General features: G+C 39.1%; 3 protein-coding genes and 1 non-coding gene across 5 annotated transcripts in view; 2 read left to right on the top strand and 2 right to left on the bottom strand.

Moving 5' to 3' along the window:
• The window catches only part of LOC126588264 (putative disease resistance RPP13-like protein 1), a 51614-nt gene extending 46379 nt beyond the window's left edge, over window positions 1–5235 (top strand). Inside the window, exon 2 of one of the 2 annotated variants that reach the window (XM_050253350.1) lies at window positions 4007–5235. In XM_050253350.1, the coding sequence (XP_050109307.1) occupies window positions 4346–5218 (873 nt within the window). In that variant the 5' untranslated portion in view covers window positions 4007–4345 and the 3' untranslated portion in view covers window positions 5219–5235. Of the gene's footprint in view, window positions 1–3948 lie in introns of both variants that reach the window. The other variant, XM_050253349.1, reaches the window with a different exon arrangement.
• Window positions 5236–6903: 1668 nt separating this feature from the next.
• Window positions 6904–8955, bottom strand: LOC126588266 (SAGA-associated factor 11-like). Its single transcript, XM_050253351.1, has 4 exons — window positions 8825–8955; window positions 8586–8662; window positions 7433–7744; window positions 6904–7325 (listed from the first exon to the last, which is right to left on the bottom strand). Exons 2-4 carry the CDS (start codon window positions 8634–8636, stop codon window positions 7143–7145), a joined length of 546 nt encoding a protein of 181 aa, XP_050109308.1. The 5' UTR covers window positions 8637–8662; window positions 8825–8955; the 3' UTR covers window positions 6904–7142.
• Window positions 8956–9079: 124 nt separating this feature from the next.
• On the bottom strand, window positions 9080–9151 carry TRNAE-UUC (transfer RNA glutamic acid (anticodon UUC)). The gene has a single exon. It is a non-coding gene; the product is annotated as a tRNA-Glu (tRNA).
• A 4286-nt stretch (window positions 9152–13437) lies between these two features.
• Window positions 13438–14268, top strand: LOC126591119 (uncharacterized). The gene has a single exon (XM_050256687.1). The coding sequence runs from the start codon at window positions 13554–13556 to the stop codon at window positions 13926–13928; it is 375 nt and encodes a 124-aa protein (XP_050112644.1). The 5' UTR covers window positions 13438–13553; the 3' UTR covers window positions 13929–14268.
• The last annotated feature ends 208 nt before the right edge of the window (window positions 14269–14476 follow it).

Genomic DNA, 14476 nt, shown 5'->3' with positions numbered 1-14476 from the left:
ATTTTACCCTTTTTGGACTACCCTATCAGGATCTAAGCTTTGGATCCTTCTTTCTTTTCAAACTGCCACGTGGCAGCTCCCTAGCAATTTCCCTGTCTTCTCTCTCTGTCCCCCCCCCGTGACTCCTTCTTTCTCTTCTTCTTTTTCTGTTTTCTTTTCTTTCTTCTGTCTGTCTCTGTCCCTCCCGACTCTATCTCTTTCTCTCGTCTCTCTCTCTCATAGCTCCCTCATCTCTCTTCTCTGCAGCAACCCGCACGCACGCACCCGTCTCCCCCGCACGAAGAAGACCCATCTCCTTCTTCTCTCTCCCTCTGTCCCGTGCTGCGAGCCCAGAAACCGGAGAGGAACTCCGGCGAAACCTTTATTTTTCCCGGTTGGGTAAGCTCCAAACCTTCACTTTTTCGTCCTAAGATCTGGTGAATGAGTTTTAATGGAGGTTATTTTGTGATTTTTCGAGGTTTTTAGGACGAATCGAAGCCGGGTGTAAGCACACCCAACTCCGGCGATCCCGAGGGTGTCGGGGCTTTTTCCGGCCATCTCCGGTCGTTCCACGACGAAAGGAAGGTATAAAAACACTCCCTTCGTCTTGCTCTTCGTTTTGGTACCTAGATCGGACTTTAGGATGGTGTGTGGTAGTTGGCCGGAGCTGTGAAGCTCCGGTGGTGGTGCTCCGGTGAGGCCAGGCCTCCCAGGCCGGTTTCGAATAGCAGGCGGGCCTTAGGCCCGTGTGGTGAGGCCAGCCCAATCCAACCCATTTCCTTTTAATTGTTTAAATTAATTGCTGTTATAGATTAAGGCCCTTGGGCCGGTTATGTTTAGGGCATTAGGCCCGTGTGTGTAGCCCAAGCAGATTAGGCCTTGGGCCAATCTGAGTTGGGTTTTCAACCCAAAACCTTTAAGGCCTTTCGGCCCAACCCAAATTCAAAGCCCAGTGGACTTTGACCTCTGACCAGTTGACTGTTGACTGTTGACTTGGTCAACGGTCAACGTTGACTCGGTCAACGGTCAACGTTGACTCGGTCAACGGTCAGAGTTGACTTTGACTTTGACCGGTCAACGGTCAACGTTGACTTTTTGAGTTGACTTTTCGGGGTTTCGTTCAGGACCTCTCCTAGGCTAATTTCGACGTCCTGGACCCGTTTTTGAAGTCCGTTTTCCCAAATTCAATCGTTTGAATAGAGTTTGACCAAAGGTACTCCTTTATGTGAATAGGTGCAATTATTAACGGTGATTCTGTTATACCTTCTTGGTATAGCTTTGCACCGTCGGTGTACGGTGAGTGGACCCCTTCAAAATCATGTTTTAACAATAGAAATGCATACATGAAAAGCATGATTTAATACTTATGTTTTACGAAGTACTTATGAGATATATGCTTACTGAGGCTAGATTGAATTATTACTATTTTTCCTATAACCCATGTTCTTATAGAATATCCGATGGATGACGATATGATATTAGAACATGTTTAGAACACCTCTTTGTAGTATAGATGATGGATGACTTTATACTACGAAGTTGTTTTTCAATATGTTTATGCTCAATGGTTTTGTACTTACCTAGTGGTCCTTTCTGCTACGGGACGTAGGGATAGATTCCGGTCCGTCCCGGGCGACGGTTTGGTGTTGGCATAGGGCCTGGAGTGTGTTTCCTCTGGCTATTTAGCACAGAGACGGGGAGCCGGCATGGGGCCTGTAGTGTATTTTCCTCTGATTGTCTGTTCAGAGACGGGGAGCCGGCATGGGGCCTGCAGGTTATCGGACAATTCACTAGTGTTTATTACTTATACAAGTTATGAATTTGAGATATTGCACGGCATGCTAGGTTTCGGAAAATCTATTTTGATCATGATATATATGTTTTCATAAAACCTGGGGGTTAGTATGTTGATAACTGTTTTATTATATTTATATCAAATTGGTCCACTCATGTTTGTTTTGCGCCCCCTTCAGGACCTACGAACGAGGATTACGATATAAGCTACGAGGCCTTTCCCTACCAGTGATCCAGTGCTATACTTCTTCTGCTTCGACATCTTTTGTAATATAGCACATCTCTATCTTATATTCTGTTTGTACTCTGTAATAGACGTATGCTCTGACATTTTGCGTGGATCCTAATGTTGTTAATTAGAAGTTGATTTGGTAGTATTATTGTGGCTAGTCTTGCTGCCTGTTTTAGCTTATTTATGAGTTTTTACTTAAATTAATGGCTTTCGTCACCCTTTGGGTGTCGGCCAGCACGTGATCATCCCGATGTCACGAGGACATCAGGATCGGGGCGTGTCATAATGTGTCTTCCATGCTGCAACGAAACATTTGATCAATATGCTATGATTCTTATTTCTATTATGTCTTTTATTTTTAAAACTATTGAAGTTAATTAGATGCAAAATACCTGAGAGTCAAATGCCGAAAAGCACAACTTTGTATGAGAGAGCTCATATGATGACTTCTTCATTTATCTGTATGCAAGGAATGTCAGATATCTTGGCCCAATGTTCTTCGGTCCTATTCGCATACCTTTTCTCCAGGGTGGAACAAGAGTAGATCTCCAGGAAAGAAAGAGATGGTGGCAAGCTGTCTTCTGGCAGGAACTGAAGATTTGGACACCGTGAAATGGATACCTGTTGAAGAGAAGTGAGGTGTTGAAGTCCCTCTGCTGGAAGGAATTCCAGACTTGGGCACCCATAAATAGATAGCTTTTGAAGAGAAGTGAGGTGTCGAAGTCCTTTTCCTTCCAACGATTTCAGACTTGATAGTCCAGCGATGCGGACAGAGTTAAGAGTAGTAGGGAGCAGCTGTTCCTTGAGCAACATTGCCCAGATCTCACCACCAATGCTAACTTCTCTAAGCGAGACAAGTCCTTGCAATCCCCACTCCACTGAAGGCCTCGCTCTGTCGCAATTCCTAACATACAAATATTGCAGCTTGGGAGGCAAACCTCCTTGGGCAAATGACACAAGATTTGGAAGATTGTATAAGCCCAACGTTCCAAGGGCGGTGAGGGTGTGAATTCCTTCGGGGAATGACTTCAAATTCTTGCATCCATTGACTTGCAAGTGTCTCAAGTTGGGAGTGGGCAATCCTCCATCGGGAAAAGACGCCAGATTTGGACAGTCGTAGATTCGCAGTGGTTAAGATGGCTTAGGTTTTGATCAACTCCTTCAATAGAAAAGGATTCCAGATTCTCACAACCATTGATTACAAGAGTTGAAAGTTTGGGGAAAACGCCCAACGGACCTCGCTGAATGAAAACTCTTTTCTATATCCAAATACTCAAGTGATGTCAATTTGGCCATCATCTCGTGATAGGAACTTTAATGACGACACATTTGGGCAATTGCTGAGAGTCAAGCGTTCAAGATATTGCATTTTGGGCAAGCACTGTATTGCAACAAAATTAAAAATGCCAAGTGTGGACAAGAACTTCTTCTCTACTCTCTCTATTAACAGTAACAGACCGGGGCATCCATTAATATGTATTTCTAACGAATTCTGTAAGTAGTCCATGTTAAGACTGCTGCTGCTAGTAGTGGCCCATTCATCATGCAGCTGTAGAAATTCACACCCAGACACCCTAAGTGTTTTCAAGCAAGGAAGACGATTAGGCAAGTATCCTTTCAGCTTCGGACAATTCCTTATTCTCATCTCCTGGAGACACGGAAAGTCTGAACATTGACCTCCACTTGGACTCGGTAGCCAATCCTCCCACTCTGGCATCTCCTCAAACTTTAGAGTCTTCAGAGACTGAAAGGGCTGAATTACAGAAGCTCCATTAAGATCACCATAGAACTCATTACCAATCGTCCTAACAAATTCCATCCTTATGATACATAGCTCTTTAAGAGTGGGTAGCTGCCCAAAACTTGGCAAGGACAGACAAAACCTACAATCACTGATACACATGAACTGTATATTAGAGAACGAATTAGAGCTTCCTAACCAGTTTGGGAAGCTGGTTCCTCCATAGAATCTGATAGTCAGTTTCTCCAAATTTATGCAAGGTTGGAGCTTGTCAAGCACATCTCTCTCCTTTTGGGAATCATCGGCGTCCTCATCACCCCATGCCAACTCTATGTCCTTGAGTTCTTTCTTATCCTTCAAATTGGAATGAGAAAATTATTGGCCGCACGATTTGCTTCCGCTTTGAATCAACGACAAGGATGTTGTGGGCCGCAGGCTCCACACAGAAAGCTCTGGGTCACAAGTTCGTTCTTGGTCAATTGAGCAATCAGAAGTTCATTGCAAACTGGGGGGTGCATCCATAATTACAGTCTCAAAAGTCTTTCATTCTACATTGAGTTATTAGCAGACTTAGCAACCAAGAGAAAACCAAGACAAAAATGGTTGGCGCTTTGATTGGAGAGGCTTTTCTCTCCGCTTCCATCGAGGTGCTGTGTGACAGAATTGCTTCAACCAAGTTTGTTGACTTGTTCCGGCAGAATAAGCTGGACGAACCCCTTCTCGAGAAACTGAAGGTGACGCTGCCCGCCCTTTCTGCAGTCCTCAATGATACAGAAGAGAAGCAAATTTCAAACCGTGCTGTGAGAAAATGGCTTGACGAGCTCAAGCATGCTGTCTTGGACGCGGAGGATTTGCTGGATGAGATCGACACTGAAGCTTTGCGATGCAAGGTGGAAGGTGAAGGTCAAACCAAGAAATTAACCGACAAGGAGTGGAACTTCTTCTCTACTTCTCCTACTCATTTTTATCAAAGCATGAATGTTGAGATACGAAAGTTATTGCAAAGGTTGGATGGCTTTGTGCAACAGAAGGTTGCCCTTGGTCTGACTGGAGATGTTGCGAGGAAGGGTTCACAAAGAACTCCAACAACTTCATTGATTCATGAACCTTGTGTATATGGAAGAGACGGAGATAAAGAAAATTTATCAAAAGTCTTGTTCTCTGATGAAGCAAGCGAGAATGATGTATCTATCATCACCATTTTTGGTATGGGCGGGGTTGGCAAGACGACCCTTGCTCAAGCCCTTTACAACGATGATAAGGTGAAGGAGCACTTTACCCTTAGATCTTGGGCATGTGTTTCAGAAGATTATGATGCTATTAGGGTGACTAAAACTCTTCTCGAGTCGGTCACTTCAAAACCTTGTAAGATGACAGATTTGATTTTGCTTCAAGTTGAACTTAGAGAACAACTGAGGGGAAAGAAATTCTTATTTGTGTTGGATGACCTTTGGAAATTTGAAATATTTTGATTGGAAGTGCCTGCAAACTCCTTGTTCTCTAAGTTGTTCTCTAAGTTCAACTTGAAGCAAATTCAAATCTGTCATATTACAAGGTGTTGAAGTGACTGACTCGAGAAGAGTTTTAGTCACCCTAATAGCATCATAATCTTCTGAAACACATGCCCAAGATTTAAGGGTAAAGTGCTCTTTCACCTTATCATCATTGTAAAGGACTCGAGCAAGGGTCGTCTTGCCAACCCCGCCCATACCAACAACGGTGATGATAGATACATTATCCTCACTTGCATCATCAGAGAACAAGACTTTTGATAAATTTTCTTTATCCTTGCGTCTTCCATATACCAAAGGTTCATGGATCAAGGAAGTTGTTGGAGTTCTTTGTGAAACCTTCCTCCCAACAACTTCTGTAAGACCAAGGGCAACTTTCTGTTGCACAAAGTCATCCAGCCTTTGCAATAACCCTTGTATCTCAACATTCATGCTTTGATAAAAATGACTACGAGAAGTAGGGAAGAAGTTACACACCTTTTTGGTTAATTTCTCGGTTTGACCTTCACCTTCCACCTTGCATCGCAAAGATTCAGTGTCGATCTCATCCAGTAAGTCTTGAGCTCGTCAAGCCATTCTCTCACAACAGGGTTCAAAATTTGCTTCTCTTCCGCATCATTAAGGACTGCACAAATGGTGAGCAGCGTCATCTTCAGTTTCATGAGGAGTGGTTCATCCAGCTTCTTCTGCCGGAACAAGTCACCGAAGTCGGTTGAAGCAATGCACTCACATAGCACCTGGATGGAAGCGGAGATAAAAGCCTGTCCAATCAAAGCGGCAGCCATTTTTCTCTTGGTTGCCAAGTTTGCTAATAGCTCAATGAAGAATGAAAGGCTTTTGAGATTGTAAATAAATATGCATCCCAATTTGTAATGAACTTCTGATTGGTCAATCTCTTGTAATCAACCCTTGAATAGTCATGAACAACAATAACTTTTGAAACTTTAAAAGGTCAACTGGGGACAACTTTTGAAACTTTGAAAAGTCAACTGGGGACAACTTTTGAAACTTTCTCTGTGCTCACATGGGGATGCCATCCAGTGACACACATAATTTGTACAATACACATGAACAACAATTGTTTTTTATTTTATTTTTTTACCAAGAGACAAACTTAATTAAGATACAAGTTGCGGTGGTTGAGAAAAAGTGACCTCGTTAAAACCTTTCTCGAGAAGAACACGTGGGATTAAACCCGGAACAAAGGAAAAAAAGTACCCAAAAAATAATGAGTTATTGGAAATCCAGTTAAAAAACAAACCAACAGGAAACCGATATTAATGGAAGTTCTCGCGGCTTTGAGCTAAACGACACAATGTTATATTACTGATCTGCTCTTAAAAAAAATGAACAGACTGAATACTTGCTAGAGAAGGAAATAGAAACTGTAGTTAACACGAAAACGTACTGTGGCTGGTCCTAATGGAAAAGCTGTGGTTGGAGACTGAGAGCTTGATGTTGTATTGCACCACGCATTCCACTCCCGAGTCTAAACATGAGTCATTAACGGAATGGAAAATCAGTAAGTTTTCAGTACCTCCTGAATTCAGCAATTAATCCCTTCAATTCAGGATCTTTCTCGTGTTTGTATACATGATTTGATAGCTTATATTGAGCAAACAATTAGATTTAATTTGAAGACAGAATTAACTTTTATGAGATTTAGAATTATCATTCAAGATGTGGTTAAGAACGTTGTATACAAGGCACTATTCTTTGTACTGGGAAAAAGAATGTCATCACATAATTCCTCCAGTCATATAGTAAACCAACAGACTGCTATTCAAAATCGGGCATGACTTTCCACAAACATCACGAACTAAGCAAGTATGCAAGATCCATTGCATCCAAGTAACTTGGGGAGCTCACCGGTGCTTAAACTGTTTCATGGCTCTTCCAATGTACCATTTGAGTACTCCTCACCAGAAACACCGGATGCTCCATTTGATAACCGGCTTGTGCTGTTGGAATTTGAATATGTGGAGTATGTGGAAGCAGAGCTTCCCCGAGAATTCCGAGTCTGTGCAGCCGTGCTACTTCTTGTCACCTTGAGGCGAGCCTTTCTACCCTGTGGTGGAGCAACAAATCCAAAATATCTATTAGTCTCTTGTTTAAGGGCGTCACAGATAAAAACTGGGGAAATGTCTACTATCTGAAAAGATGACGGATAATTACCTTTCCCATACACTTCTCCAGATGAGGAGCAAACCTCCCAGCCACGATAGGCCGACCACAATTCATGCACTCAAACACTTCGCTGGCTACAGAAGGATGATTCTGCCCAAATATGTCAACCACGTACTTGCTATCTGCTTCACCACTATTACTAGGATCAGCTACCCTCACCCGTGCTTGGGCTGACAGCCTTAGTTCTTCTTCCTCTTCTTCAAACTTACGATCAAGACCCAACTTCGCTATTCGATGACACTCAGATGCAACATCAACAATGATCGAATCGAGGAGATCCACAAAAACATGAGATGACAGCTGCAACCACAACCATCAAACAATGAAATTATATTGTCAAATGATTTCTATATGTGCACGCAAAATCTTTCAAACTTTAAGACCTTGAAAAGGTTTAATCATCTTTATTCTAGGCATTCCCTACACAAGAACATTCATCAACAAAAAGAAAAGCCCTATACTGCTTTGAAGTAGAAAATTATGATAATACTAGAGGAATTGGCCTTCAAACATCCCATATCTAAATACTTATTGAAAACGTAAAATTCACCATTTCTTCCACTATGATAATCAAACTCATATCCTTAGTTCCATGAATTTGCTGCATTTTGACAAAGAATTTGGTAACCGGCAGAAGACAACCCTTGAATCATGGGCATTTTCTCTTTCTCGAAAAGATGTGATCACCAAACCAAAGAAAGATATCAACAAATTACTAGTGCAGAACCAATTAGCCATTAAAATCCTTAGTCCTAGTAATGTGTGATTCCAAAAGGTCAAGAACACATAACTGTGAAATCATCTACACCTGGACAAAATGCATCGCATGGCATTTTTTTATTTTCATTTTTCTATTAACAAGACACTATTCTAAACTACTCTAATTTACGAGGTCGAGGATACGAACTAGGCTGCAAAGGGGAGGCACAATGCCGTAACCAACTGGCCTAACCTGCGTCTCCATCTCAATTCATCTAAACCCATAACAACTCAAAACCCACAAAAATTTTCCAACCCATTTCTCAAACAAATTCAAACCAAATATTCATAACCCTTCAACTTCTTCCGGGTCCGAAACCTCGAAACCCAAACGCAAAAAAGAAGCAAAAGGGAGTTGCTTTAAATGTGAAAGGGGAAATACCTGAACATCGGAAGAAGAGGACATATCATTTCCTTCATTTGGAAGCGACATGGCGGATCTAAATTGGTTTTATAAGCCTACCCAAAATACAGAGAATTTATCAAAATTCATCACCAACCAAAACAAAAAATCGTTTTTGCAAAAGCAAATCTTGATATAAATCCATGGAATTGGAATTGATAGAACTAAGTAGTAAAACGCTGCGTGAGAGAGAGAGAGAGAGAGAGAGAGGGACTTGCCGATTGCTAAGGAGCGAGAGAGGGAAGTGATCGGAAGCTGCTCTGAGACTGAAGGGGGAGGGAGTGAGTGATACCCAATTCGATGGAATTGGGTTTTTGGGAAGGAGGTCGGAGAGTTATCCACTGCGACGTGTTTATTTCTCTTATTGACTTCAACGTATCATACCATGCCATCTGGTCCCGAAGAAATAACTTGAACCAATCATTGCGTGCCATCTGGCCAAAAGTAAAAAAATAATACGAAAATGCAAAAAGTTCCGTTGCCGGGAATCGAACCCGGGTCTCCTGGGTGAAAGCCAGATATCCTAACCGCTGGACGACAACGGATTGTTGTTTATAGATTGACAAATAACTTAGAAATTTACGTGTTTGACCTCACTTCTAACAACGACGTAACTTTTTAGGGTTCGTCTGAAAGAGCTTTTAAAATGACTAAAAGTAATTTTAGAGAAATGCATTTCTATGATTCACTTACATTTTTTTTTAAGAATTGGTATCAAAAATATTTTTACCAAAAATGTTTTCAACCACTTTAAAAGTACTTTCAAATTACCCATTAGTTATTCATAATACTAGCTAACAAACTCAAGCCATGATGATTATTCGCCCAACTGCCAATTAATTTTGTTTCATAAATTTCACTGTCTACCCAATTCAAATTTTTTGGATTAAAATTTTCTTATTCTACAAGCCACATTAAGGGAGGCGAGGTATGAAAAATAAAATCTCAAATGCAAAATGTTACTTTTAATGACTTCAGCTACAAACTTAACATGTTTTGTAAGTTAAACTTTGTGTCAAATCAAAATCGGTCGAGAAAATGAAAAATTAGCTAGAGTGTGAATTGATTGCCCAATAATAAAAGTAAGCTTGCATCTGTCACATTGACAACTAATAAAGGCCTAGAATGTTCTAACGAGAGTAGTTTGAATTTCCAAAGTTTAATTTTTTAAGTAGTAATGTGAAAAATTAGATTGGAGTGTGAATTGCTTCTATTAATAATTTTAATTAAATTCGATCCAAAAAAATCCAAAGTATAGGAACAGGAAAAGTGGTTTTTTTAATTACGATTTCCCTACATATTCAAAAACCTGCAAACAAGTATTCTGGTATTGGTTCGATTTTCACGATTTTTCTTATTCCTAACAATTAATTATTTAATTAACTCACTATTGCTATTACTCTACTTAAAAAAAAAACGAGTATCCAGGAGATTTAATGGATATCATTTATTAAAATATCACGATAATGAAGTGTAAATTTAAAATGGGGTGTGTTATCCACATATCCTTTTTACTACTCACACACCATTTGTTAATTTATGTCTATTGATCTTCTTCAATTCATTTGATCCGACGGTCGAAAATTAGAAATATATATGAAAAGTAAAAAATGGTGTGTAAATATTATACCCTTTTAAAATTCGTAACTACATTGGATACCCCTTTGCCAGGTACCGCTATCATAAGATTCATAACTACCAATTTCCGACATTAGGGCCTTATTTTGATATATACTCATATTAAGTTTTGCTCGCCTGCAAAGGTTTTTTCTCTATGGATGAACTGTTGAGCTTTAATTATATTTTTTAACTAAATCACTGGTGAAGAAAAAAAGACATGACAAAGTAGATCGAGTCCGCATAAGAGCAACTCCAGCCTTCGTTTTTGGACGGGGGACGGGCTGCAGGAAGGGGCCCGAGGGCCTGTTGATTCTTCTCCAGCCATGGAGGGCCCGAGTGAGAGTGGGAGCCCGAGCACAAGGGGGGTGGATAGTTGACAGGCCTGCAGCCCGAGGGCCAAGGCATTTTTTTTATTGTTTTTTGTGTCAGCCCGAGGCCCTACAGCCCTATTTCCCTGTTTTTTTTATTTTATATTATTTAAACAAACAAAAAAACTACTATTTTATTACCTATTGCCAGGGGGGAGGGCTACAAGGATGGAGATGCAAAAGGTATTTACTGTTCATTAATGGTAGTTACTATTCATTAAAAGCAGTTACTGTTCAATAGGGTGGATTCAATAGTGGATTGCCAGGGGGGATGGCTCCAAGGGTGGAGTTGCTCTAACAAACGTCAATTAGAAGCTCTAAAAGTTATTGGGCTACGTACGAGTTTGGCACTGGGGTACTGTTATAAAAAGTGAGTATAAAACAAAACTAAGCTAAAAAAGATATTTGGTAAACACTTAAAAGTAAACTTATTTTCACAGTTTTGAATGAAAAAAAAAACTGAATATATGAAGCAGCAAAAATGAGTTTATTCTCACAACACTAGTAAAAGTAATTTTTTTTTTAAAGCACAACAATACTAAATACTAACACATAAAATCCAACACAAAAAACAAAAAACGAGAGTTGGGATAAGAAATCCTGACCCACCAGGCCCGAATATCCCGGCATGGTTGTCACGCTTCCCCAAAGTTTTTTATATGCAGTTGTCAACCACTTCACACTTCCAAACTAAAAAACAAGGCCGAAAGCCGATTCAAAACTTTCAAATAAGATGTTTTCAACATCCCCGTGCTTATGGAGGAGCTTTATTTTTTAGTTACGCATTCTTTTATTCCATCCTTTGAAATTTAAAAGTTGTTATTTTATATTTTTTAAGCTCAAAATTTATTTTACATTGTTTTATTTTCCATCCAAAAACAGTCAAATATGCTGATGTGGATTAAAAAAATGCATTTTTAGAAAGCTTATTTTTAACTACGCTCCCTTGAACTCTATTTCAATCGCACTTGCTCTTTAAAACTCAAAAGTCGTCATTTTAATTTCTAAAACTCAATATTCACTCCACTTTGATTTGTTTCTATTTATTCTTTTAAATAACCATTAAGTTTAATATGTCATATAATTAGAGCCACTTATGACTGACGTGGCATAAATATACCGCTTATACATAAAGCTTACATATCCGACTAAATGTTGCCACATAGATTTAAGTAGTGATGTGAAAAATTAAGATTGGAGTGTGAATTGCTTCTATTAATAATTTTAACTAAATTCGATCCAAAAAAACACAAGTATGGGAATAGGAAAAGTGGTTTTTTAAATTACAATTTCCCTACATATTTCAAAACCTGTAAACAAGTACTCTATTATTGGTTCTACTTTCACGATTTTTCTCATTCCTAATAGTTAACTATTTGATTAACGCACTATTACTATCACTTAACTAAAATAATGGAAAATGAATATCCAGAAGATGTAATAGATATCATTTATTTTGATATGACGGTAATAAAGTGTAAACTTAATATTCGTAACTACATTGGATACCCCTTTACCATATACCGCAATCATAAGATCCATAACTAACAATTTCCGACGTCACCGCCTTATTATGATGTACTCATTATTAAGTTTTACTCGCCTGAACAGTTTTTTTGTTTGTTTGTTTGTTTTGTTTTCACGGATGAATGGTTGAGATTTTATTAATTTTTTTTAACTAAATCACTGGTGAAGAAGAAAGACATGACACAAGTCGGTTAGTCCGCAGAGTAAACGCCAACTAAAAGGCTCTAAAAAGTTATTGGGCTAAGAATGATGGACCCACTAACCCATAAAATCAAACACAAGTTGGACTAAGAAACCCTGGCCCACCAGGCCCGAATGTCCCGGGATGGTTGTCACTTCCCCATAGTTTTTGTTCTCATCTGCAATCGTCAAACACTTCACACTTCCAAACAAAAGAATAAGATTTATTTTTAGCTAAGTTATCTTTTACTCTGTCATTTTAAAATTTAAAAATCGTCATTTTATATTTTAGAGTTCAAAATTCACGTTACATTACTTTGCTTTGGTTATTTCCGTTCAAAAATAGTCAAATATGTTAATGTGGATTAAAAACTATATTTATAGAAGGTTTTTTATCTACGTTTCTTAGAACTCGGTTTCAATCTCATTTTGCTTATTGAAACTCAAAAGTCGTCACTTTGCTTCTTAAAACTCAATATTCGCTTCACTTTGGTATGTTCATGTGTATGTGTGGCAAAAGTAGGGCTCACCTATGGATAATGTGGCACAAATATAAAGCTCAAATATCCAATCAAATGGTGCCACGTAGATTGAAACAAAAACAAAAGAACATTTAATGTTCAAACATTATATAGCACATTAAAAAAATGAAAAGTAAGGAAAGTAGCACATATCCGACCCCCCCTCTCTAATCATTGTCCGTAGATAAAGTAAAATGACGACTTTTGAGTTTCAAAGCGCAACTAGGAACAAAATTGAGTTTCAGTGAGCGTGGCTTAAATAAGCCAAACAATTCATAGTTGTTGTTCACTTAATATTACAATATAATAATATTCTTCTTCACTAAGTAGAAGTCTTTAGATTATATAGCAAATTCAATACAAAATATTATAGTTAATTTATTGTGTATCTTAGTCAATTAGTCTAGCATTTAGTGTAAATAAATTGTTGTATTCAACAATAAGAAAATAGTTCCCACCAGTTATATTGTCAAACAATTGCCGAGAGTTAAAATTTAACGCTAAATATGGCTGGAAATTTGTTAATTATGGCCATAAATTGTCAAAGAATTCTCTAAAAATTCCTACACATTGTCAAATATTTTCCTCATATTGTATGTGAATTAGCAATAGCGTACACATTACCGTACAGTTATGGTCCAACTTATTTCGTTACTGTCCGGCATAAAAAATAAACCACCAGCACAACTGTCAGTCGCAATAACTTAGCAAGAGAGACTAGAAGTTCAGAGATGAGGATGGTGACAGAAGCAGCAGCATGGGCACCTGCCATGGCTCCTACGGCTTCTTCCCCACAAGACCAAGACGGGATTCGCTACTTGCTCGACAGGCACTACGCCTTGCATGGAGAGGTCATGATGGTGGTTGTGATTCTTCTGTTTGCTGCCTTCATTTTCTGCCTTCTCGTGTTTCCCTGTCTCCAGCAAGCAAAGAATCGTCATCTGCGATCTTCACTCGATGAAGACTCCGATGTCGTTGGGAAGCCGAGTAGTTGTTTTTCATCATGGTTTATGAAAAGGAGGACAGATGGAGATGGTGCAAGCTCAACAGAGTTGCCATTGAGGAGGTATATTAGCAGTGAAGTTACAAGAAACACTAGTTCATAACATTTGCGATTTCAACGCACCTTTATTTTCCCTCTTGCACGCTCTTGTTTTGGATTGAATGTATTGAACCACAATAAACGGATAGAAATAAACAAAAACTTGCAGAAGGAGAAAAATGGCGTGTGAATATCATAGGGAAATTTGCATGGGAGATTGAGCGTCTGGGCTTTGTATGGCTATAACATGTAATCTGGGATGCGGTTGTAATGAGAGCCTTCCATATCGGTATTAGTGTTAAATGTCTTTTTCATCCCTACAGCTAGTCTAAATTAGGCTTATATTTCTGTGTATTTACATGGTTTGAATTGTCAATCACACACCTAATATGTTTCTATTTTCATTCATTATTTCTGCTATATTCAGTTGCCTCCTTTGAGTTAGTAAAATGATTGATATCGAAAACTTTTTCCAAAACTTTGCCTCGAGGAACAAAGAACAGCTCTTGATATCGATGAACTTGGTTTCGGTTTTTTGTGCTCCTGCTACAATTATCTGTGATCTAAGCATTTTCTGGAACTCAAACATGCTTAAGTCATACTGGAAGATTG

This window comes from Malus sylvestris, chromosome 11, assembly GCF_916048215.2.
Source record: "Malus sylvestris chromosome 11, drMalSylv7.2, whole genome shotgun sequence".
Taxonomy (NCBI): domain Eukaryota; kingdom Viridiplantae; phylum Streptophyta; class Magnoliopsida; order Rosales; family Rosaceae; genus Malus; species Malus sylvestris.
This window is presented reverse-complemented; position numbering and strand designations above follow the sequence as displayed.

What these genes read in the sequence shown, in the direction of transcription:
- LOC126588266 (XM_050253351.1), bottom strand. Translation starts at nt 8,636, where the DNA reads ATGTCGCTTCCAAATGAAGGAAATGATATGTCCTCTTCTTCCGATGTT. An exon ending in CCTCTTCTTCCGATGTTCAG is followed by an intron (nt 7,745 to 8,585) that starts GTATTTCCCCTT and finishes TTGTGGTTGCAG; the next exon opens with CTGTCATCTCATGTTTTTGT. An exon ending in TGGAGAAGTGTATGGGAAAG is followed by an intron (nt 7,326 to 7,432) that starts GTAATTATCCGT and finishes GCTCCACCACAG; the next exon opens with GGTAGAAAGGCTCGCCTCAA.
- LOC126591119 (XM_050256687.1), top strand. Translation starts at nt 13,554, where the DNA reads ATGAGGATGGTGACAGAAGCAGCAGCATGGGCACCTGCCATGGCTCCT.